Source organism: Ammospiza nelsoni, chromosome 4, assembly GCF_027579445.1.
Source record: "Ammospiza nelsoni isolate bAmmNel1 chromosome 4, bAmmNel1.pri, whole genome shotgun sequence".
NCBI lineage: Eukaryota > Metazoa > Chordata > Aves > Passeriformes > Passerellidae > Ammospiza > Ammospiza nelsoni.
Window position 1 is genome coordinate 74,530,487 of NC_080636.1, and position 22,443 is coordinate 74,552,929.

The following is a 22,443-nucleotide window of genomic DNA, read 5'->3' on the forward strand; positions in this document are numbered from 1 at the left end:
CCAACTCACACCTTTCGATGATTCTACTGTTTTAGTACTTGTGTGATTTACAGGGCCTTGATATTTAGGGCTCCTGTACTTGAAACAAAAATGAGAACGAGATGGAAAGTACCTGTTTTTTATATATTAAAAAACCTCTAGGCCTATGAATGGGTGTCTGTAAGTCTGTGCTTGACATTAATATGCTGAATGAAAGGGATGAAGTTGTCAAATTTACACTAGTAGCTGTGGCATGTGATTTCCTTGTGCATTTGAAACTCACAATACTTTTGCAGCACTCTAACCTATATTTTATCTCTGCTGCTCCCTTCTACCATTAAGTAACATATAACTGACAATCCTTTGCTTAAAAGACTAGGAATGACATAAGATTTTAGCATGGTGCTACTGGCCTATAATCTTTATCAGTAGTAATTAGTATTGCTGTCATTAGGACTGACGTGAATTGCTACAATGGAAGTCAAGTCACTGGATGGTGGCAGGGCTGTTGAGTAAGAGCAAATGTTATTTTCTGTTGTTTCTGTACTGTTACTTTAATCAATTGTCAGAGAATAAACCTCCAAATGCAGTAACAGGAACACAACTGGGGACTAAGGACCTTGAAAGCAATTAATTTGCACCTTGTACAAAATCACTTGGGAGATGGCTTCTTACTAGCAAGGTAGCAACTGCAGTGGAATTCCTAATTTCTCATGTAATGTCAGTCAGCATTTCCTTCATCCCATCACTTTCGTCCCACTTGAACCAGCCCCAGCAACGCAGGAGCAGGGATAGTGCTTTGCCACAGAAGGGAATGCTGCAGTAAGGGAATGCTTTACCTGAGGGGTAGGACACAACTGCAGAAACGGAGAGGGGCAGAACCATCCCCTGGAGCAGGGACTTGAGGATTGGTTCGCATATGGCACGGGGGGTGCTGATTGAGCCCCAGCAGCCCCACCGTGCCCTGGCTCACCGGCGCGGTGCTCTGAGCAGCCCTGGAGCAGCAGCCCTGGCCCGGGCCTGGCTCCCGGGGCCTGCAGGGCCGGGCCAGGCGGGGGTGCCGGTCCCACAGCCCCGGCCCGGGCCTGGCTCCTGCGGCCTGCAGGGCAGGGCCAGGCGGGGGTGCCGGTCCCACAGCCCCGGCCCGGGCCTGGCTCCCGGGGCCTGCAGGGCCGGGCCAGGTGGGGGTGCCGGTCCCACAGCCCCGGCTCGGGCCTGGCTCCCGGGGCCTGCAGGGCAGGGCCAGGTGGGGGTGCCGGTCCCACAGCCCTGCCTGCGGGCAGCTCCTCAGCCCCGCTCCCATCCCGGGCCCGCCGTGCAGCCAGCAGCGGGAAGCAGCGCGTTCCTTAGAAAACCTTTACTGAGCAAGGGAACACCGCCACCGAGTACAAAAAGCCCCACAGACACACGGACAAGCCCGGCCCCGGGCGTCCAGGGCCACCCCAGCTGCAGCCCCCGTGCCCAGCTCAGGGCTCCAGCTGATCCAGGTCCTCCTCCCGCCGACTGCCCAGGTGCTGCTCGATGATTTCGGCAAAGAGGCTCCTCTTCAGCAGGGTGTAAGCCAGGGGCAGCAGCTGGCCCACCGTCTTGTGGAAGTACTGCAGGGGAGAAGCAAAAACAAGAGCCACCCTCGGCCTCAGTGGCTTGGTTAATTCCGGGAGCAGCCCCAGCTCCTGGCTCTGCCCCATTCACACCGCGCCCTTCAACCCCTCCCAAAATGCCTGAGCACATGCTCATGCTACATCCGGGACAGCCACAGCAAGGGCAGGCGGGGTGCCTGAGCTGCCGCAGTGAGAGAGAAATCGAGCAGATGATGATCCCGCTCACCACAGCATCCCAAACTGGAGCCTGCAGGTGAAGTCCCCTATCCTGTCACAGTCCCACGTCTCATCCCACTCCACAGTTTGAGGATTACACTGGTACTTACAGTAACCATTTAGGAACTTCAAATGTATAAACATCAGAGCATATTTAGCATTTGCAATCATTATTGTACATGTAAGTCCATTGTATCTCTCAAACAAAGGGGACGATTCAAGTTCTTTTTTATGTCTTGGGCTGCAGATAAAGTGTCAGTGTTTCTCTGGCTCTGTAAGCAAATGGCCAGGAAGGCTCCAGTCAGAACTGGAAAACAGCTCCAAGTAGGAGCTCCAAGAAAGGCAGGGACTTAACTGAGCAAAACTTATGTGTGAAGCCACTGTTTCTTCTATTTACTAAACTAGAAGCCGAAGGTTTCTAATTCTAGAAACCAGTTGCAAAGTTACAGGTGTTCCAAGCTGCAGCACAAAACAGACAAGACACATTACAGTACTGTGAACACAATTTTTCACTGCAGGACTTTGTCAGTGGTTAGTGTCATGTGCTGAGAAGCACAAAGCTTGGAAGATGAGTATTTGCCTCCACCTACTCAGAAAAATGGGAAGAGCAGTTTCCTTCACTGCCCTTCTAGTTGTAAAAAAGATATAAGCAGCTGAAGCAGCCTAGTCTGAAAGAAGGGCTCTAAATGAGCAGGATTTTGAAGAAAAATACCACACATTTTCAGATGCTGTACAGAACTTAAGAGAGTAGGGCATTAAGTCTAAGAAACACATTACTAATTTAACAGTGTATGGCAAGAGCAGTCAGTTTTCATACATTTCAATGGCTAGGTATTTTAACCAGTAATCAGCACAGCTCTTCTGGGCCTACATTTAGTACTGAAAAACTTAATCCTTCCCATAATACTCTGGAGCACCACTTAGCCAATAATAGTTTTGCTAGGAGCAGCTGTTTTGCAGGGGTTGCTATGATGATCCATTCATCTTAGGTAGATGTTGAAACTTCATGTGTTATTTTCTAGCCATTGACTAATTACAGCCATGACCCTTTTCATCAGCAGGCCAGTAGCTAATACAGGACAAATCATTAAGCACAATTTTTATGTGAATAAGTGCTATTAATTCAATGCCCTCACTGACAATGTTCCCTGTTAGCAGAGAACTGGGGAGGAGACTGTGCCCTGTGCAGTACAGCCAGGCAGCTCACCTGTTCACATTCTTCCAGCTGGGGTTACTACAGCATCAGGCTGTTCCCTGATCCGGCTGAATATGGGTGCCTATACAAGTAGCTGGGGACAGGGGACTCCAGCTGTTCAGTGTACTTGGATCAGGCACTTCACACTCTGCTTCTGGACTGCAGGATTGGGCCTTCACACACAATTTTAAATTTAACATGGAATGATGTTGTGTGACTTTTTAACAGTCTTCATGAATTAAGAATATTCTCATAGACCTCTAGTTTCCTAGGGATAATTAATCTATAGCAGAACAACTTCTGGCCCATGCATAAAATTATGCATTAATTTACTCACATGTGATCCATAGCAAAACAGGTCCATGCCCAGCTCATACCCCATTCCATAATCACATTCATCATTAGCAAACTGAACAAAGGTCAGCATTTCCTGAATGGGTGCAAAGGCCTTCACTCTCTCCTCATCAGTTGGAGCATCAACAATGGCTTTGCAAATTTTTTTAAGATTAGCTGCAAAAAACCAAAAGCAGATATTTAGATGTTTAAATAAATAAATTTAATATTGCACAGAAGTATTCCGTGGCAAAACTATACCCATGTGCCACACTTAGACATAAGGTAAGTGGGCACACCCTGAACTGCTGGTGAAGCTTCCCCCTTTCCTTGGAAGCTCATTCTTGCCCCATGCCATCCCTCTCAGTTCCTCATAAAGGGAGACAAGCACTTGTGTGATGAAATTTCATCAAGGAACTGATTCTGCTTAAAATGTCACTGGAAGAAGGTGGATAAGAGATAAGCCCACACATCCCTGAATGTAGATCAGCTTTCTGATCTACTTCCAGCATGGCTTTGACAACACAAAAGAAAAGATCATCTAAACTACTACTTAAGGTATTTTCACAGATTTAGCATTTTTCATTGAGTCTCATCTGGTTCCTTTAATGACAATACTTTGAGGTCAAGTGTGATGGTTAGGACTTCTACATTTTACTCCTATCAGTCAAATTTTTTAAGTAGAAAACATGAATGCAGTTGGTTTTTTACTGAGGGTTGTTTACTTTAAAAAAACCAGAGGGATACAGGAAACAACATGTTTACCATTTGTTTCAGGAAGTTCTCTGTATCCAACATCATTTTTGTCTACAGGAACAACTAGGCCTGCTCCATGAAATGCTTTGGTCACCACCTGAATAGAGAGACAGAAAATGGAACATAGCACCATGAGGCAGTACTGTGACCTAAAAACAACTCACCTCATTAAACACTAACATCTGACTGCTGGTGCTCACACCTAACATGGTGTCCTGGCTCCAGGACATCAACTTAGTTTCAAATTATATTGCAGCTAATTTCAAGTACTGAAGTTTGAAATAACTGGAAATGCCATTTCAGTGAAATTCTGAATTCTATGAACCCTTGTAGTCACTTGTGTTGCACTGTACTGCATTTCCTTAGTCCCCTACCGTAATTATTTTTAACAGATATGAAAAAATCTGTTATTATCATCTATATCATCCTTAATGGTCCTGTTTTTAACAGATCCAACCCAACTATTTAGAACAATCTTCCATTTAAAGCAGTTTTCTCCATGGCCTCTATTTGTTCCAGTTTTTCGACTGTGCTTACTAAGTTATTTTTGGTAGTGGTTTGTTCTTGTTTCATTTTCAATTGAATGCCAAGCTATGATTAAAGTGTTTTTATTAAATCCTATTATTTGGAACACATTTGTAGTAATCTTCCCTCTTTTGAAGCTTTATAGAGAGCTGATTACCTAGGGAAATTCCTAATGTAGCATCCTTACTGACTAGAAGGATGGAAAAACACAAACAGGAAGTAAATGAAAAAAAATTTAACAGAACTTAGTAGATGAGCAAAGTCATACTTTCTTATCTCTCTGTTTCATCTTCAGGGTTTTTTGTTCCAGAGAATAACCCAGTTCTTTTGCTGTTCTTGTTAGCTTTTCATCTATGTCTCTCAAAACCGCATTTTTCTTTTTATCAGCCACTTCCTTAAGCTTTTTTGACAAAAATAATCTGAAAATAGATGAAATATGTCAAGAAAACAAAACAAAAAAATTAATAGCCTTTTAAATGTTAAACCTCTAGATCTTAACAACAAAGATTAGCAGTCCTGTGTTTAATCACACAGAGACCTGAAAATGCAAGCCTCTTAAGAAGAGGCAAGAAAATAGTTTGGCATATCCAGTACTTGGGCTTTTCTCATCTGTACCTGAATTACAATCTAGCTTATGCAATCTGCAGGTGCTCAAGGTTCTCCAGCCTCAGTAACTGTTCATCTTTCTATCTTAAGAATTCAGTTTGCTCTTTCTGTGCTATATGCACCATTTGTCATCCAAGTCATGCACATAAATACATATTTATGAGCTTCCCCACGGTACTTTCAAAACACATGTCCTCGTTTAACTCTGCAGCGCACAAGGGTTCTTTTGCAGAAGCATTCTTCAGTCTGCTTTCACTGACTGACACGTGCATGTTCTTAGAGAGCTTTCATTTTTAACCAGCAGGGATGAGGTCAGCTGTTTACCTTCCTGACACAGGAACACGTGAAGTTCCTTGAATCAGACTGAACTACAGAGCCACATCAGGGTTATCCTGCCACAGGGCAGAAATAGTACTTCTTGTAGATATTGATTATATACAAAAATAATGTATTTTTATGTAGACAAGAACAAGAGACAGATGCTATTATCTACTACGATACTCAGATTTCCTTCACCATTATTTGAGATGCCCTTTCTGTACTTACAAAACAATTTTAACACAGCCTCTAAATTGCAAAAAAATATCCACTGGATGTCTCAGCCAATATATTTAAGGAATGACGTAATTAACACTTATTTATTTTAGTTTTGAAAGGAAAATATTGTTAAAAAGCCTACAAAGGCTTTAGAGAGAATCTTAAAACTTGCTAACAGGGGCAGAAAATAAGTGAGGGTTTCTTAAGAAAGCCATATAATAAGTTAGCTTCGTTATTCCACATCCCACCTCCCAATTAACAATTTCTCTCTATTCTGCTCTTTGTAAATAAAAGTAAATATGAACCTTACTTGACTGCAGCAAAGACATTATCACCAACTTGTGAAATCACACAACCCTTCTTTGCTTCATTTGCACCAACCCACACTGGCATCTCATCTGGCACATCCCTATTGATGAAAAAGCACACACAAAATAGTCAAGCTGCATCCATTTCTCCTATTTCAAAGTAAAACTAAATTTGCCTCCTCACTATGCTGCCATCTCCTTCAGAAACCCACCAAGAAATGCCCTTAGATCTAAAGCTCTAAAATCTTACAGCAAGCCTTGAAAAGAGCTTGCATCCACACATTTCCTTTTGGTAACTTGATTTTTTCTCAGCAACACGGCAAAAGTTAAAGATTAGTGAGTGAAGGTGCTTTGGATGGTGGCTGGAGGAGGTAGATTAATAAATATTTAAATCTAGTCTTCAACTCCTGTTACTGCAAACTTTTTTATTAAAAAGATGAAGTCACATGTTAATGTCTTGTTACAAAAAAAAAAAAGACTCTTGCTTGATAGCACACAAGTTATGTTTCATGAAAAAAAGAGAACAAAAGCTATGCATAGTTGTAGTGGAACAAGGGCACACAGGAAATAAAATACCTGAAATATCCCATGTGATACTGTGTTCTGCTATCCCCAACAAGTATAGTCTGAAATTCTGGGGGATCATAGAAGAATCTCCAATGAAGATTGAAGTTCACATCTGCTGATTTTGCTTTTTTGTGTTTTCCAGCAAGAATATCATACGGTCCAACCAGCTTAAGTCCAACACTTGACACAAGTGCATCTGAAAAGCAAACCATGAATCAGGTGCACATCTTAGACCGGGAAGTTCTGGTGTTGCTCAGGTACTGAAAGTCCCCATAAATTCAGTCAAACACTATTCACTAGACAAGGAAAGCTAAGAATTTTTTTGTCCAGATAGTTTTCATTCAAGAGTTACTACAATTCTAATAAAAAGTAGCCATCCAGCCACAGTCCAACGTCAGGATGCAGATTGGTCATGAGTGTCTCCCTCAGGGCTCTAAACTGGAACCAGTATTGTTTAATATTCACCTTTATCAATTACACAAGACTGGATCAGCAAACTTCAGCAACTTTGCAGGTGACCAAGCTGAGGGGTGCAGATGACACTCCTGAAGGATGGGATGCCATCCCAAGGGACAACCTCAAGAATTGGGCCCATGGGAATCTCTTCAGGTTTAACAAGACCAAGTGGCCTTGGAAGGTTCTGCACCTGGGTTGGGGTAACCCCTGGTATCAACACAGGCTGGGATGAACAGATAGAGAGCAGCCCTGCCCAGAAGGGCTTTGGGGTGCTGGTGGGTGAGAGGCTGGACATGACCTGGCCATGGGCACCCCCAGCCCTGAGAGCCAAACATGTCCTGGGCTGCATCCAGAGCAGGGTGGGCAGCAGGGCCAGGGAGGGATTCTGCCCCTCTGCTCTGCTCAGACTCCACCTGCAGGGCTGCATCAGCTCCAGGGCTGTCAGCACACCAAGGTCAGGGACCAGCTGGAGTGGGTCCAGAACAGGGTCATGAAGATAAGAGGCCTAGAGCACCTCTCCTATAGAGATGGGCTGAGAGGGCTTTGGTTGTTCATTTTGGAGACCAAAAGGCTCCAGGGACTTGACTGCAGCCTTTCAGTACTTTAGGTATTGAAGGTAAGGACAAACATTTTAGCAGGGCCTGTAGCAAGACAACAAGGGGTAACGGTTCTTAACTAAAACAGGGTAGATTCAGGCTAAATACAAAAAAAAAAAGGCATTATGATGCAGGTGGTGAAACACTGGAACAGGTTACCCAGAGACACAGTGGATGACCTAAAAACATGTAAGGCTGGGCGGGACCCAGCTCTGAGCACCTGGCTCTGTTGAAGATGTCCCTGCTCAGTGCAGGGAGTTTGACTAGATCACCTTTAAAGGTCCCTTCCACCCAAACCGTTCTGACTCTGAAACACACTGTCATTTCTAAAGCACAGAGGGATGCCACATTCTGTTATGTAATAAACTTGAGAGGTTGAAATCCAGATTTAGTAATGCTTACACTGAGTAAAAGTCTTTTCAACCTCTCATCCCACCAGCAAGGAGGCTGTGGGTGTACAAGAAGCTGAGACAGGATGCACCTGGGACAGCTGATCCCAAGTGACCAAAGGGATATTCCACAGCATATGGCATCACGCTCAGCATGACAGAGACCTGCTTTCTTGGAGATGGCTGAACACCTGCCTGCACATGGGAGGTGGTGAATTAATTCCTTGTTTTGCTTTGCTTGTGGCTTTTGCTTGCCCTATTAAACTGTCTTCAGCTCAACCCACATGTTTTCTCACCGTCACCCTTTCAATTCTCTCTCACCAAGGGGGAGTGAGCAAGTGCCTGTGTGGTGCTTAGCTGTTGACTGGGATTAAATCATGATACATGAGCAAACTTGAGTTCCATACTAAACATTTTAAATGCACCTGTGAGAAAGGAAGATTGAGACCACATTTAGTCCCTTTGCATGGCACAACTTCAGTAGTTACATTTTAGAAAGCTTGAAGTGTACATCTTGCTGATTATAGCCAGTGTTTTAGTCTACACTCACGTAGATATCCTCCATCTCAAGTGAGAAGCTGCAGCTTCACTGAAATGCATCTGACCAACTCCTGTTTGCCTGCTTCCAGGAGTGAAAGTTAGAACAGCCAAAATTTAAAACCTCACCACTTGGTTTCTCAGGATCTAGCTCCTCACAAAACTTCCAAAACTGGTAGAAGTCCTCAGGCAGTCTAAGCTGATAGCATGTTTCTGCTTCTTGGCAAAGACTATCAGGAATATCTGCCTGGTTTGATCTTCTCTTCTTGACAGCTCCATTTTTTTCACTCTGTAGATTGAAAAAAAAATCCAAACCAAAATTAATTTAGTTGCTTTCTCTCAGCTCTACCAAAGGAGTCTACAAAGCTTTTATACTAATGGAAGAACAAGGATTAGATCCATTAGGACGTGTTCATTAGTTAAAGCGGTATATATACAGCCTAGAACATCTGTTTTGGACAGAACTCATTAAAAGTGCAGTCTGACAAATGCACTAAACATGTCCACAGCAGCAAACTGCTACTCTGATATTAATGGGTCAATACAATCAACAAAAGCACTTCTGTTAGGTAATTAAGCAAAGGACCAGGCAATCCTAAAGTTTAATCTAATTCTACATTGCTCTAAAATGACCATTTCCAATCACACTGTGGGCAGCATACAATATGTTTGTGTGTTTTAAAGACAGTTCAAAGTAGGAATACAATTTTGTCAAATTAAATAATACAGCTAAACTCCTCTGGTCTCTACTATTTTAACTACTGTGCTATGCCAACATCACGACTACTGCAGTTTCCAGTGCAGCACTTTAGAAGCAGCTTAGAGGTGAAGATGCTTTTTAAAATTACGTAACGTGAGCTGAAGCAGGCTAGGAAACGATCCACGGGCACACTCTACTGGGGCAGCACCCTCAATTACCGCATTCCCACCTAAGTCCCCACGAATTGGTAGGAATCGCTACCCCCCATTTAAAAGAACATAAAATAAAATAAATATGTAAGAACAAGAAAGAAAGCCTCTTGCTAAAGAGAGCATCTCCGAAGCAGGGCCGCTGCCAGGCAAGCCGGGTCGCGGCGTGTGTCGCCGTTCGCGGCGCGGTCCCGCCGGGATGATGCGGCGGCCGGCGGGCCCGGCGCACCCCGAGCGCGGCGGTGCCGCGCAGGAGAACGCGGGGCCCTGACTCTGTCCCCAAAGCCACCGAGCAAAACAGAACGCGGGGCGAGGAGACAGAGGGCCGACAGACATCCAAGGCACCCGCGCGGAGCAGGCCCGCGTCCCGCCGCCCCACCTGCTCTCCGGCCGCTCCCGCCGCGCCGCGCGGCCTCCGCTTCCCGCCACCTGCCATGCGCTCCCGCCGCCCGCATCCCGCGCGCCCCCGCGCCTGCGCAGCCCCGGCCCCGCGCGCCGGCCGCCAGGGAGCGTGAGGGGCTCTGAGGGGCGGGGGCCGCCGGCAGCCCCGGCTCTGGCACCGCCGCCACAGCGGCGAACCGGGGCAGGGACGGGGCGCGGCAAGGGGCGCAGTTCACCCCGGGTGGCGAATACGGCTGGTGCTGGAGACACGTCGGGAGCTCACCGCCACGTTCCCTCAGCGGTAGATAGATCGCATAGATATGCCTTGGAGGCCGATTTTTTAAAATCCTGCTTACATATACCTGCAAATTCCTGTAATATGGGTTAGGGTGGTGTATTGGGATCACACAGAGGAAGAGACGACCTGAAATGTAATCATCTCTAAAGCATAAGAGAGAGGAAGCAATACAGGTTTTCAGTACAAATGAAAAAAAAAAAAAAAGGCCCAATCCCCTAATCTTCTGCTTTAGCAATTGACAGCTGCCAGGAATACGAAAACAGCATCACAGCTTGTGTTCAGTGAAAGAGCGGAGGCAGCCGTGTGTAACATGCCACAAGTTTAGAGCAGCCCATAATCACATTATGCAACATCCGCTTACACCGCTCTGCATGGGAGAGGGCCCGGAACGCCAGCGGCACAGGAGGCGGCAGTGGGAAGCTGGTTATATATAAACCCTCACTTTTTTTTGTTTCAGTAAGCGAGATCGCAGTGAGTTTATTTAAAGAAACATTAGGTAGTTAAGCTACAGGAATTGGTGAACTCACGGTGCCTACCAGAGAGAAAGATGCGTGTATGGCATAAATAAATACAATTAGATCTTTTTATCCTGCAGTCTGTTAAGGCTGTAAATATTTGCTTTGGTAAAGGTTGTTAGCTTAGGTCTAGGAATAAGCTGCAGTGCGTTTCAGCCTCCTGACAGCTGTATGACTCACACAAAAGCTCGATGTTGTTAAGTCAGGCTACAGCACTCACTTTTAAGAGTTACACACAAGTCACAGGAAAGTTGATCCTGACTGATGGATAGTACTGCCTGTACATAAAACAGCGAGGTTTGCTATGAGGTAGATGCAGAACAAAGACTGCATCAAAGTCTCCTTTCTCACATGGAAAAATTACTGTTTAAAACAGCATACCTGTTGTTTGCTTAGCAGAATCCTGCATACACAAGGAAGGAATATTAAATTTCACATCCAAACCTTGTTTAATGATTTACATTTCATTGCCTGAGGTTAAGTAGAAACGAGGCACAAAAGCTTACTAAGAAACCACAAACCTAATTTTCTTTCTGAAAACTATCAAGAGTACTAGCCTGAGGTTTCTTTGGAAAATGCTTTATAGAATTAAATTATGAGTCTCCCTCATAATTTCTACTACACAAAGCCTTAACCATAGTGGAGGCTAGGGGAAACGCCACCCTAAGGAAAAACAAGTAAATAAGGTCAGCATGAAAGCATTTACCTTTACTTTGAGTCAAGAAAACAGCAGCTTTTCAAAGTTTTCTACCTTTAAAGAGATTGACTTCTGCCTCTTACAATATTTTGCATTACAGCATTGAAACAGAAGTAAAGTAAGCATCAAATAAATTTGTAGTGGCCCCCATTTTAGGTAAGCCAATACCTCACAAGGCACACTTTTACTGGAAAGAATGCAAACTGACTAGAAAAATACTCCTACACTGACTTAGTGCTAGTGCTGGGAATCTAAAGCCTAACTTGGAGTGATTTTACCACTGAACATACAGCTCATGAGCTTTATTGATCAAGCAATTTTTTTTATTCTTTCCTCCACACAAGCTGTTAAAGACTCCAAGAGCACCTCTCTTCTAAAACAATCCACAGTTTGGAAATAACCCAGGAAAGAAAAAAGTGCATAGTCCAAGGAGGAGGACACAAAATGCTCTCCATCTGAGAATCCTGGTCTCTTACACTTTCCAGGCAGGTACCCCAGCCACTAGGTTAAGAGTTGCCAGTGTTTGGCCATACTTAAGCTAAAATGTAATTTTTAAAATACTTTTATATGTGTATGTATATAGTGTAATTCAATCTTTTATAAGTACCTTCCAAACAATATTGGAATGAGTACCTCAAAAGAAATAGGTAATGAAATGCCCAGTTACCTCATCCTGTCTTTTCAGGCTTGGAATATGAGGGAGGTAGCTCAGTTCCATTAAGATTGTCGTGGTGGTTGTGTTTAGAAAAGTAACTTTGCATGGCTGGATAGATAAAAAGCATAAAAAGCGTATTTTTTAGTTTAGATGTATCTAATCCCATGTGGCAGCTGATGAGATCTTTTCCAAACAGCAGTTTGGAGCCTAAGTATGTGCTTTAGATTGAATAAACCCTTTCAGTTTCTCTTCAGCTGAGTCTGCCCTCAGCTGTTCTTCTCTGAAACGTGGACATGGATTGTGAGGTGCCACTGTAGAGGCCCTTAGACAAGAAATGCTAAGATACTGAATGATCATTCTGTCCACCATAGTAACTTTTTCCTCTCTGTGAACAAGTGGTAGCTCCTTCTGTATGAGAAGTAAGAAAAAATTATCTTACTCCTCTTATAGGAGGATACAAAGTCCATGATTTGAAAAGAATATATAATTTGGTACTGGTAGTCATATTTTCATTCATTCTGGTAACAACCTGTAAGGCTGTAACAAGGAAGACTTTTTACAAAGGTTAAATAGCTACAGCAGAATTCATAATACAGTATTTTAAAGCCTTCCCTTCAAGCTAGAAAACAGCCTCCTGTGCATGTGCCACCAGACTTCTGAATCATGATAAACTGAGATTATCTCAAGATAATTATCTGCAAATTAGCTTTATCAAGCTCTCCAGTCATCAGTATGATTAGTCCCACTCTGAAGTGGGCCTAATGTCTTTTTAGATTGTTTTTGTTTATTTATAACTACAGGAAGAGATTTTGTGAGAAACTACAGAACTGAAGCATGCTTCCTTGAAACAAAGCTTTTCAGACCTGCTTTCTCAAAAACTATTGTAGATACTTCCTGTATCTACAATATGTATACACACACATATTTCCTGATACATTTTATTTGCCTCTTGAGGTTAGCAAGATTTTTCCTCTTCTATGTTCATTTCCAAGATTAGTTCTTAATATCCAAAGTAACCAAAGTATGCTCCGTGCTATGCAAAAAAAAAAAAACCCAAAAATCAACCCTCACAGTTTTCAATTTCAGAGTTCCATGGATATGAATTATTGTGGGAAAAGCTTTCATGATTCAAAAGCCAGAACAATAAACTTTATCAGCTAGCAGGTACTAGAAAGAAGGAAAGAAGACTTGCAGGTTGTTGAAATCAGGTTTTTCCTTCCTCACTGCCATTTACTGACTCTTTCATGCTCAGAGCTTTCTGTCAGAGTTCATTGCTTTCCTCCCACCCCTTACAAGGTGAAGATTTGCTCAGCTGTGAAAAACACCACAAGTAAGCTAAGCTACACTGATCCAGATATTCTGTGCTGAGATGTTAGAGATCTCTAGGGACAGGGATCACCAAGACAAGATATCTATCTGGTCTAGACTGCATTAGCTAGTTAGATGGGATGCAATACATATGGTTCACAAGCTATTTTTCCCCACCCTCCATCATGTGCAGCTGAAAGGTAACTGTTTATGTTACTTATGTTAGGTAGTTTCAGAGAGTACCTAAGCAGCAAGGGATACATGTGTTCAGTTCCTCAGTCACCACAACATACTGATAACTAGCCTCTGCAGTATAAACATAGATAAAATCTCATTTCTGCTCAAGGACTAGATTTTTGCCAAAATGATACTGCCTTTCTCTTGACACAAGAGGGAGCCATTTAAATTCTTTTTTTAAAAAAGCAGTATAAAAATGAAGACAAAAATACCTGAATACACAAGTGGCCACATTGATGTCCTTTCATTGTGGACATCTTATTTCTCAATCCTAGATAATTTTGTCTTATTCTATGTAACCACAGTGTTTGTAGCAGCTGCTGGATTTTTCTGTGTACAGCTATAACGTTGGAAAGGTATTGAATGCAGTGTGGCACAAAAGCAGTGAAATTATTCTATTTAAAAATAGATGTAACACTGCAGTTTATGTGATGGTTCTTACTGAATTGCTTTACAAAACTGCCAGCCTTGTTCTCAGGTTAAGCCTCACATAATCCTCAGATCACACAGAGCCTCTTGTTCCTTGGGTTATTTGCTTCTGTAGGGCAGCTCCACATTTCCAGGTTCACTGAAGGACACATCCTCCCTTTCACCAAAATAAGGATGAGCAGGAGCTGTGGACACTTTTCAAGGTCAAAGCCAAGACTTGTCTCCGGGAGGGTTGGGAGCGAGCGGTGCTGCAGCAGAGCACAAAGACACACAGCGCCTCTGCTGACTCATCACCTCACTGCTGCTTGTGCTGACAGGTTGTCCTGGATCCCTGCCAGCTCCCCTTGCAGTTCTGCAAGGAAGGCTACATACACCAGGGCGAATGAAAAAATACAGCGCAGAGGAGAAGTCATAACTGGGAGAAAATTGATCAGGATACTGCAGGACGTGTTTCCTGAGACAGCCTGGAGGCTTCAGGATACTTTGTGTTGTGAATGTTTAGAAAGGAGTATGGGTGAAGATAACACAGTAGTCTTTCTGTGAAGGATTTGAAATTAGATAAGTATTTTAGAATATAAATTAATATTTAGGCATCCATTCAGTGAGCCTTGCAATAACTGCTCTTGACAAGAGTGTAAAGAGACAGCTTGATACTACTGTAATCCAGCATTTGAACAACTATTATTTAGATCTGGCAGCTACCAGTAGACTATGATTTTATGGTGGCAGCAGTATTTTACTGCAAGCCAAACCCTTTCTTTCTGCTCTAATTTGAATACAGGGGAACCATTGTGATTGCATAAATTATGAGTGCTTGAAACACAGAGCATCTACACTATTCTGCACTGAAATGACTTGTTAGTCCTGTGGTTGTACAGAACTGCAATTTACATAGGACCATTTGCCATAGGCATCAGTTCCATTTTACAGATGGCCGTAGATGTGCTGTTATAAATTGCCTGGTTTACTTGGAAGTACAGCCATGTATGTTTGAAGCACAGTGAGGCACAGCTCATCTGAATGCATTATCCCAGGAAGTTAGGAGTTTTCCTGTAAGAATCTACTCCTATAAAAGGGCTGCTAATGTGAATTCCTATCAAAAATAATGTTTTACCTTGTGAAAGTAAACCACAGAGTTAGTAAGTCTAATCCAGTTTTATTTCTGGTCAGCTGTTGAGGCCAGGATAGATTGAACCAGGCAATCTAGGTACTATTTTGGGGGGGTATGTTTTTTTGTCATATATGGGTATTCTGGTTCTCTTCATCTTTAATTCTCACTTTAAACTCTTGCCTGCATACATACAAAACACTGCATACAGGTAAGGAGGAAAAGAAAGTATCAAGTCAGGTTGGTGCCCCCGGACGTAATAAATGAAAAAGGAAAGTTTTTGGTCTGATACATAAAAACGAAATTAATCTAATAGCAAGTAAATTAAAGTCCATGACTACTTTGTAGATACCCTTTGTGAGGTTTCATATTTCTGATCTGCAAGAACCACTTGATAAACATGTTTGCCAGCAAGACAAACCCTTCATGCATTGTTTTACCACTAGTAGCTCCTAAGACTGGCATGTCTTTCATGTTGTATTAGTACACACCACCTCCAGTCTTCAGCATCAGAACTCAGGACCCTGTTTTCATGGGACAGTTTCCTCACACTGAGAGGAAGTCACATTCTGCTGTAACTGGATATTAGGGTGACAGTCAATATTAATAATGGAATAATATGCATCCCCTAAGTTCTGGCTGATGGTATTAACCTTTTTTCTAGTACATATGCTTTGGCTTCCTCCCCTGATAAACAGTGTGGTGAGGAGGTAGAAGATTGTGGCTCTGAGTCACTTCAGCTTAGGGTAGAGTGAGTCAGGAACTCAGCAGCTCAGTTGGGAGAATTGATCATATTCCTATTATCTGAGAGACACAGAATTTCTGGCTATAACTGACAGGCAAAATTCTTCAGGGGCAAGGTAAATCCAGTTTTGTGTTTTAACATCCTGTGGGGCAGTAGTCTAGATTTTCCAATAAACCATTTGCAAATCATAACTTTTGTAGCTATTACTGCTGTGAGAGTCCCTAAACTAGAGGATTGAGTATATGGTTTAGGGTGAACAATTCAATTATATTTAGCAACTTCTGTAAGAAACTTTTCTGCTTGCATTTTTCTGGGCACCCTGGCAACCACAAAACATTAAAAGCAACAAAAACCGGGTTTAATGTAAGTCTTAAAGGCAGTACTAAAGTATAACATCGACTTTAGACTTGTGTTCATATTTAAAATTCTTCCCTCAGACCTGCTCAGATGTTTCCACTCCATATGGCTTCTAGTGTGGCAATACAGTAAACTTCTGCTAGCTAGTAACACAAAACACCACATATTCTCACCGTGCCATTCCCAGCTAACAGCTTCAGTGCCTAGGGCTGTGTGACATTAGCACAGTCTGTTCCCAAATAAGTTACCCTTTGTGTCTATAAGCATGACTGATTAATTCAGGTGCAGCACTAGAGCTGCCACAGCTCTACTCTTTCCAGTCTGGAACCAGTCAGCTGTGCTGCTCACCTGGAATTGTTATGCCATGGCATTGCACAACATAGGGAGCCCTGAGAAAACATCCTACTCTGTTTTTTGTGGTCCCATTCACCTTTCATCTGCCTGTTACTATAAGCTGCCATAAACAAGTGCTACAGCAGGAAAGTCTGTCTGAAGCCCTCACCCATGGTTACAGCATAGGCAGAGACAATGACTCTGGCTAAGGCAGGCTTATGCCTGGTATTGGGAAACAGCCCTTCTCTCACTGGAATGGTGCTGGGAGATGGCAGAGCCTGGCATTTCCCCTTGATGTTGTAGTCCTGGGCTTTCTGCTCCTTCCACAGAGCTGAATCTGCTTTTAGTGCAGTAACCCAGCTAGGATAGGTTCCACTGGGAAGCTGCAGATACGGTATGCCCAAAAGACATTTCACACCACAGGGTGGTCCTGACATATTTCCTCAACTTCAAGGAGCCTACTTAATAGCCCCAGAAGGTAATGAGTACTTCTTTCACAGTAGGATTTTGTCTTCAGCATCGTCACTGGTCCTTGTTGATATTTTGTAAGTATAAGCTTTGTCTCTGTTAAGAAATGCTACTTTTCACTAGCCACAATTGCCCACAGCTCTCAGGGATATTCTTGAATATAATGAAACTGCATTTGATCACCTACTTATGGTAGTCTGACAGCTTTGTATGCCGACAACTTAGTTACCAGCTCAATCCAAGCTTTAAGCACTCTTTTTTTCATAGGATACTGACAAAAATACACAGGCATTGCTTTGTCTTGCAAGCTCATATGGCACCCCTCCTGGGGACTCCTCAGGTAACATTCAGTAGTACTGGCTAGCTAAGATGGCATTAAAAAAAATACCACATACCTCCCTCAAAGAAAAATCCTTAACACTCCAAACAAAAAAAAGCCTTAAAAACAGCCCCAGTTAAGAACAACAAAAAAATACACCCAAAACCAAAAAACATGCAAAACAAACCCCACCACTCAAAAAGCCAAAGTTATCAAGAGTCTCATGCAGGACTACACAAATGCAGATCTCCATATCCAGAGAGATATTTCCCAGTTTAGAGACCAACAACTGTCTTAAGTTTATCAAGGCCACCTTTTTCAACAAACAGGAGAAGAATACTCATGTTGCATTGGTGAAAAATTATGGACAGTGTGTCTCTTCATCCCCTTTGCATGTTATTCTGTACTTACACAGGAAAACAATTTGATAATTACCTGTTGTATTTAAAAATGTGTTTTAAGCTTGGGAACACCACATACAAGATACCTCAGGGCACAAACAATTCTGTCTTTTGTTTAGAGACAAATAGTTTCAGTTCTACCAAGTAACCCAAATCTTGCCAGTCAGCTCCCTTATATTTGACCATTTTTTTTAGCATACTTTGCAGTACTCAATCTGAAAACAACTTAGCTAGTACCTCTGCTAATCAGCACTTATTACTTTCTCAGCAAAAAGATAAACACACCAGCTATTGTAAGACAAGCTCCTTATTCTATTTTTCTCAGAGCAAAAGGGAATAAAACCCTCTTATTAAATTACACGTGCCAACAGATTAAGAACACAAACAACTCCCAATGAAAACTCTTACCATTGCAGGTCACAAAAACACAGCAAACAAAGCTGAAGTAAGCCAGAAAACTGTTACTCTATGAAAAAAGCTGCATACTTTCTTACTAGGAGCCTTGTTGTCTTTTATAGTGTGCTCGTTCCAAGGTGTCAGCACTGGCTGTTGGGTTGCAGAGTCTCAGCTGTACCTGATTCCTGGCCATTTAACCCCTGTCTTTCTGGTCCCCGTTTTCAACAGATCTAAATGCAAAAAAAATGCTTAAGGTTTTGGATTGTTCAGTAGGACATAGCTTAAAGTATTTGTAGTACCCCACAAAACACAACATAACATAACTGCTTTTCTCCTGCAGAATTTCTTACTTTTTCCCTTAATTGTTCAATTTTCTTTTTTTATCTGCTCTCCCATTTGTTGCCTATCAGAAGAGATAACAGGTGTAAAAGTTCATATGAAAAAGAAAAGGAGGAAGCTAGACAGGGACCTCATCACAGAAAATTCATTCATTTATATGGAAATTACAACTCTGGTTTTGTTTTGTTACAGTGACAAGGCTGGCTTAAAAGAATAGCAGAACTTCTTTCATTGATTCTATCAGTCAAATAATTCTGTGTAACTAGAGGGAGCTAATTATAAAAAGTGGAGGAATGAAGACCGGCAAATGGGATAGATGTTGCAAGAAGGATTTATGAAAACTCTTGTTGAATTACTGCTAATTGTGCTTTCACTATAATTGGACCATAGTGCATTAATAGTAAAGAAAAAAAACTTGGATGTTATGAAAATGTTCTAAATCCCACTCCTTTTTAATGAAAACTTTTTAAAGTCTCAGTGTCTTCAGAGTGCCACCTACCCACTTAAACAGCTAAATACACTGCTTAAGCACTACTAGCACTACTGATTTTTTCAAATTGGTATCTGTTAGGTACTCAGTTTCTGATGTCAGTCATGCATGTTCAAGTTTACAAAATATCATGACTTCTCAGAAAAATGCATTAAGTTAAACTAGTAAATTCTAACATATTTTAAGATGTATATTTGTTACTGTATGTGAGCATTGTGATCAGTAATTACTCTAATTGTCTAAGAAATAATGTAGGCACCTGTATTTCTGGAAGGTTCTAGCAAGACCCTTTGTTCAGTTGTGCAAAGTGCTGTGGCTTTCAGCCAACTACCTGGCATTAAGCCATTGAATGTAATAGGCTACAATCTTTGTCAAACACCTTGGTTATATAGAATTGTGGAATAACATCTCAGAAACCCTGTAGAAAAGCATTTGCTGTCTAAGTGTTCTTAAAGAAAAGGTCAACAGTATTTTTTCATATAATCACAGAAAGACCTTAAAGATCACCTAGTTCCAGTCTCCCTGCCAGGGGGAGGGATGCCTTCCACAAGGCCAGGTGACTCAAAACACATCCAACCTGGCCTTGAGCACTTCCAGGCATGAGGCATCCACAGCACTTCTAAGCAGCCTGTGCAAGTGATCATCACCCTCACAGTTAGCAATTCTTTCCTAATACCAAATGTAAACCTACTTTCTGTCTGAAGCCAGTCCCCCTTGTCCTATCACAACATGCCTGTGTAAAAGGTCCCTCTCTGTCTCTCTTCTGGGCCCCTTTTAGGTATGTGGAGGCTGTTCTAAGGCCTCCCTGGAACCTTCTGTTTTCTAACCTGAGCAACCCCAATTCCCTCAACCTGTCTTCATTGGAAAGGTGCTCCAGCCCTCTTATCTTCATGGACTTCCTCTGGACTTGCTCCAACAGGTCTATGTCCTTCTTATGTTGAGGACCTCTGAGTTGGGTGCAGCACTCCAGATGGCATTTCAGAGGAGCAAAATGGGCAGAATCAACTCCCTTGACCTGCTGGCCGCTGTGCTTTAGATGAAGCCCACAATGTGATTGGATTTCTGGGCTGCTAGCACATGTTATAGGGTCATGTCAACAGCACTCCCAAGTCCTTTTCCTCAGGGCTGCTCTCAATCCATTCTTGGCCAGCTTGTACTTGTGCTTTTTTGAACTGCCCCAACCCAGGTGCAGGACCTTGCAGCTGGCTCAGTTGAACTTCTTGGGACTCTCACACGCCCACCTTTCAAGCCTGTCCAAGGTCCCTCTGGACACTGTCCCTTCCTTCCAGCCCGCTAACTGCAGCACACAGCTTGGTGTCACAAGCAAATTTGCTGAGAGTGTGCTCAATAGAGCATCCCAGAGAGCAGGCAGTGGATCCAGTGCAAAGCAGGTTCCATGCTCAGTCAGTTATGTGAAAGGTGACCATCTGCTAGAGTCATAAGAAAATGATACAAAATTTGATTTGTACTTTGTAACAAGCTATCATTTAATTTTGCCATTATCTTCTCTCATACTCACACCATTAATATATAAGCTTTGTTTGCGATATGACTTATATGTTTTTCCTCCTTTTCAACTTCCCCCTTGCAACATTTAACATTCTGTGTAAAATAGTTTTGATTTTGCTTCATTTTTTGGGGAAAAATATGTAAAAATCCAGAATAAATCAAATTAACTAGCAGAAATATAATTTGAAGAAGGCAGGTATTGTTGTGTGTACATACACCTGGAAACAGATAGAAAGCACAAAGGACCATTGTCATCATACAGCTGATGGCACTCTAATCATCTTAGTATAACCAGATATTGGTAACCAAGTGTTTTTTTGTAGTATGAGACAAAATCCAACATGTCAACAAAATGGAGAGTTTTGTCGTGAGAAATATTAAGAATTGAAATAACTTAAAAAAAAATCTCTATTTTTGTTTCTTTAAAATAGGGAAAGGTGATTTAACCACATGACTACTTAGAGTAACAGGAGGCAAGCAGTTAAATTTCCATAAATCAGAAAAAGTATTAAAAGTATTAACCTCTTACAGTTTCATCTTTTCTAATGCAAATGAAATACTGTAGGATATGGCTGCATTGCTGACTAATAATAATAGTACTTATCAGCAATGCTTAAATCAGTCTATAATCACAAGATTAGTTAGCATAATAATTTGGTTCTTTATTAATTAAGTAATTTGTAGCTAATTACTAACTCCTTGTGTTTCTCAGAAATACTTCTCCAGGATGGTGGTTTCTTTCTGCCAGTATGATATTGCCTCAAGAGGGATGCAGCTGGTGAATGAGTCCATGCGCTTTTTCAAAAAAAGAGCTATCTTTTTTTTTTTTTTTTGGTAAAAAGGTATCTGGCACTTCTTATGTGGTTGGCACATGTGATCTTTATTCCATGCAATTAATTTATTTTCTCTCTCCCATTCAGTCCTGGGATTGAAATCAAACATCTTTGGATTTCACTGAACTGTTCCGCGAGTGAAAAGTGGATTTCACTTTGTGGGAGCCTTAATCCAGTGGAGAATACAACATGTGGCTAAAGGTGTTGGGAATCCCTTGTGAGTATCCTTCAGAATACATAGAATAAGATGGATAGTGATAGTTCATTACATCTTGCTTTGAACAAAAATGTGTTCATTTAAATGAATGGCTTTATTAGTGGCCATTGTGACCAAAGAAAGTTGTCATGGAAACCTTGATAGGATAATAACTACCTGCACAGAGCTATAAGGCCATAGAGACTGTAATCAGGTGGCCATTTATTCTGGAAGATGTGAGTTTCTGTCTAGGAAATGAGACTGGAATCAGTTGATTAAAATGGATCTGCTGTAGTAGGACTCAGTAATGAGATGCAGATTTTTTTTCTTGTCTATCAAAGACAATTACTGCCTGTCACTTTCATTTATCCGCTGGTAAAAATATTCTAAAGCTGTTTAGAGGAACCAAGTGTGGATGCTAAAAAGCTTTTGTTCCGGAAGTTAATTTTGTTCAAAGTTCTCCTCCCTTCCACATTGTTGCGCTCTTATTGTAATTACCATGATTGTGTTCTTTCCTGTTAGGCTGGATATCTCTGCATCGCACTGCATTACATAGTGTACACATAACCAAAGTGCCAATTACACCACTTGAGATAAGTGTTATCCTGTACAAAAAAAAAGTGCTTAATTGGTCTTGTTTAATTTGAGCATTTCACAGTGCAAGTGCAAAGGACTAAAATAATCACACAATTGTAGTTGAAAATGTTGAAAAAGTACTTGAAGTACTTCTGTGAAACAGACGATTGGGAAGTTTATCCAGTCCTCTGAGTCATACTACTCTGGTTATCCAGGAATCCAGAATTCAAGCTGAACGTGGATACTTCCATATAGTTTTTGGAGCAGTTTCCCAAATTCATCACAATTCTATGTAGTTAGTACAAGAAAAAGAAGATGGGAACGGAAAAAAATGCCTTTTTTT

At 42.0% G+C, this 22,443-nt stretch overlaps 1 protein-coding gene across 2 annotated transcripts; it reads right to left on the reverse strand.

Moving 5' to 3' along the window:
* Positions 1–1,321: 1,321 nt before the first annotated feature.
* Positions 1,322–18,238, reverse strand: LOC132071975 (histone PARylation factor 1). 2 transcript variants are annotated; one of them, XM_059469831.1, is made up of 8 exons: positions 18,170–18,238; positions 8,731–8,890; positions 6,633–6,819; positions 6,059–6,157; positions 4,874–5,024; positions 4,090–4,177; positions 3,329–3,501; positions 1,322–1,577 (listed from the first exon to the last, which is right to left on the reverse strand). In XM_059469831.1, exons 1-8 carry the CDS (start codon positions 18,170–18,172, stop codon positions 1,446–1,448), a joined length of 993 nt encoding a protein of 330 aa, XP_059325814.1. In that variant the 5' UTR covers positions 18,173–18,238; the 3' UTR covers positions 1,322–1,445. The 2 variants fall into 2 exon arrangements, with proteins under 2 accessions (XP_059325814.1, XP_059325815.1); XM_059469832.1 differs by lacking the exon at positions 18,170–18,238 and adding an exon at positions 9,890–9,963.
* Positions 18,239–22,443: the final 4,205 nt, after the last annotated feature.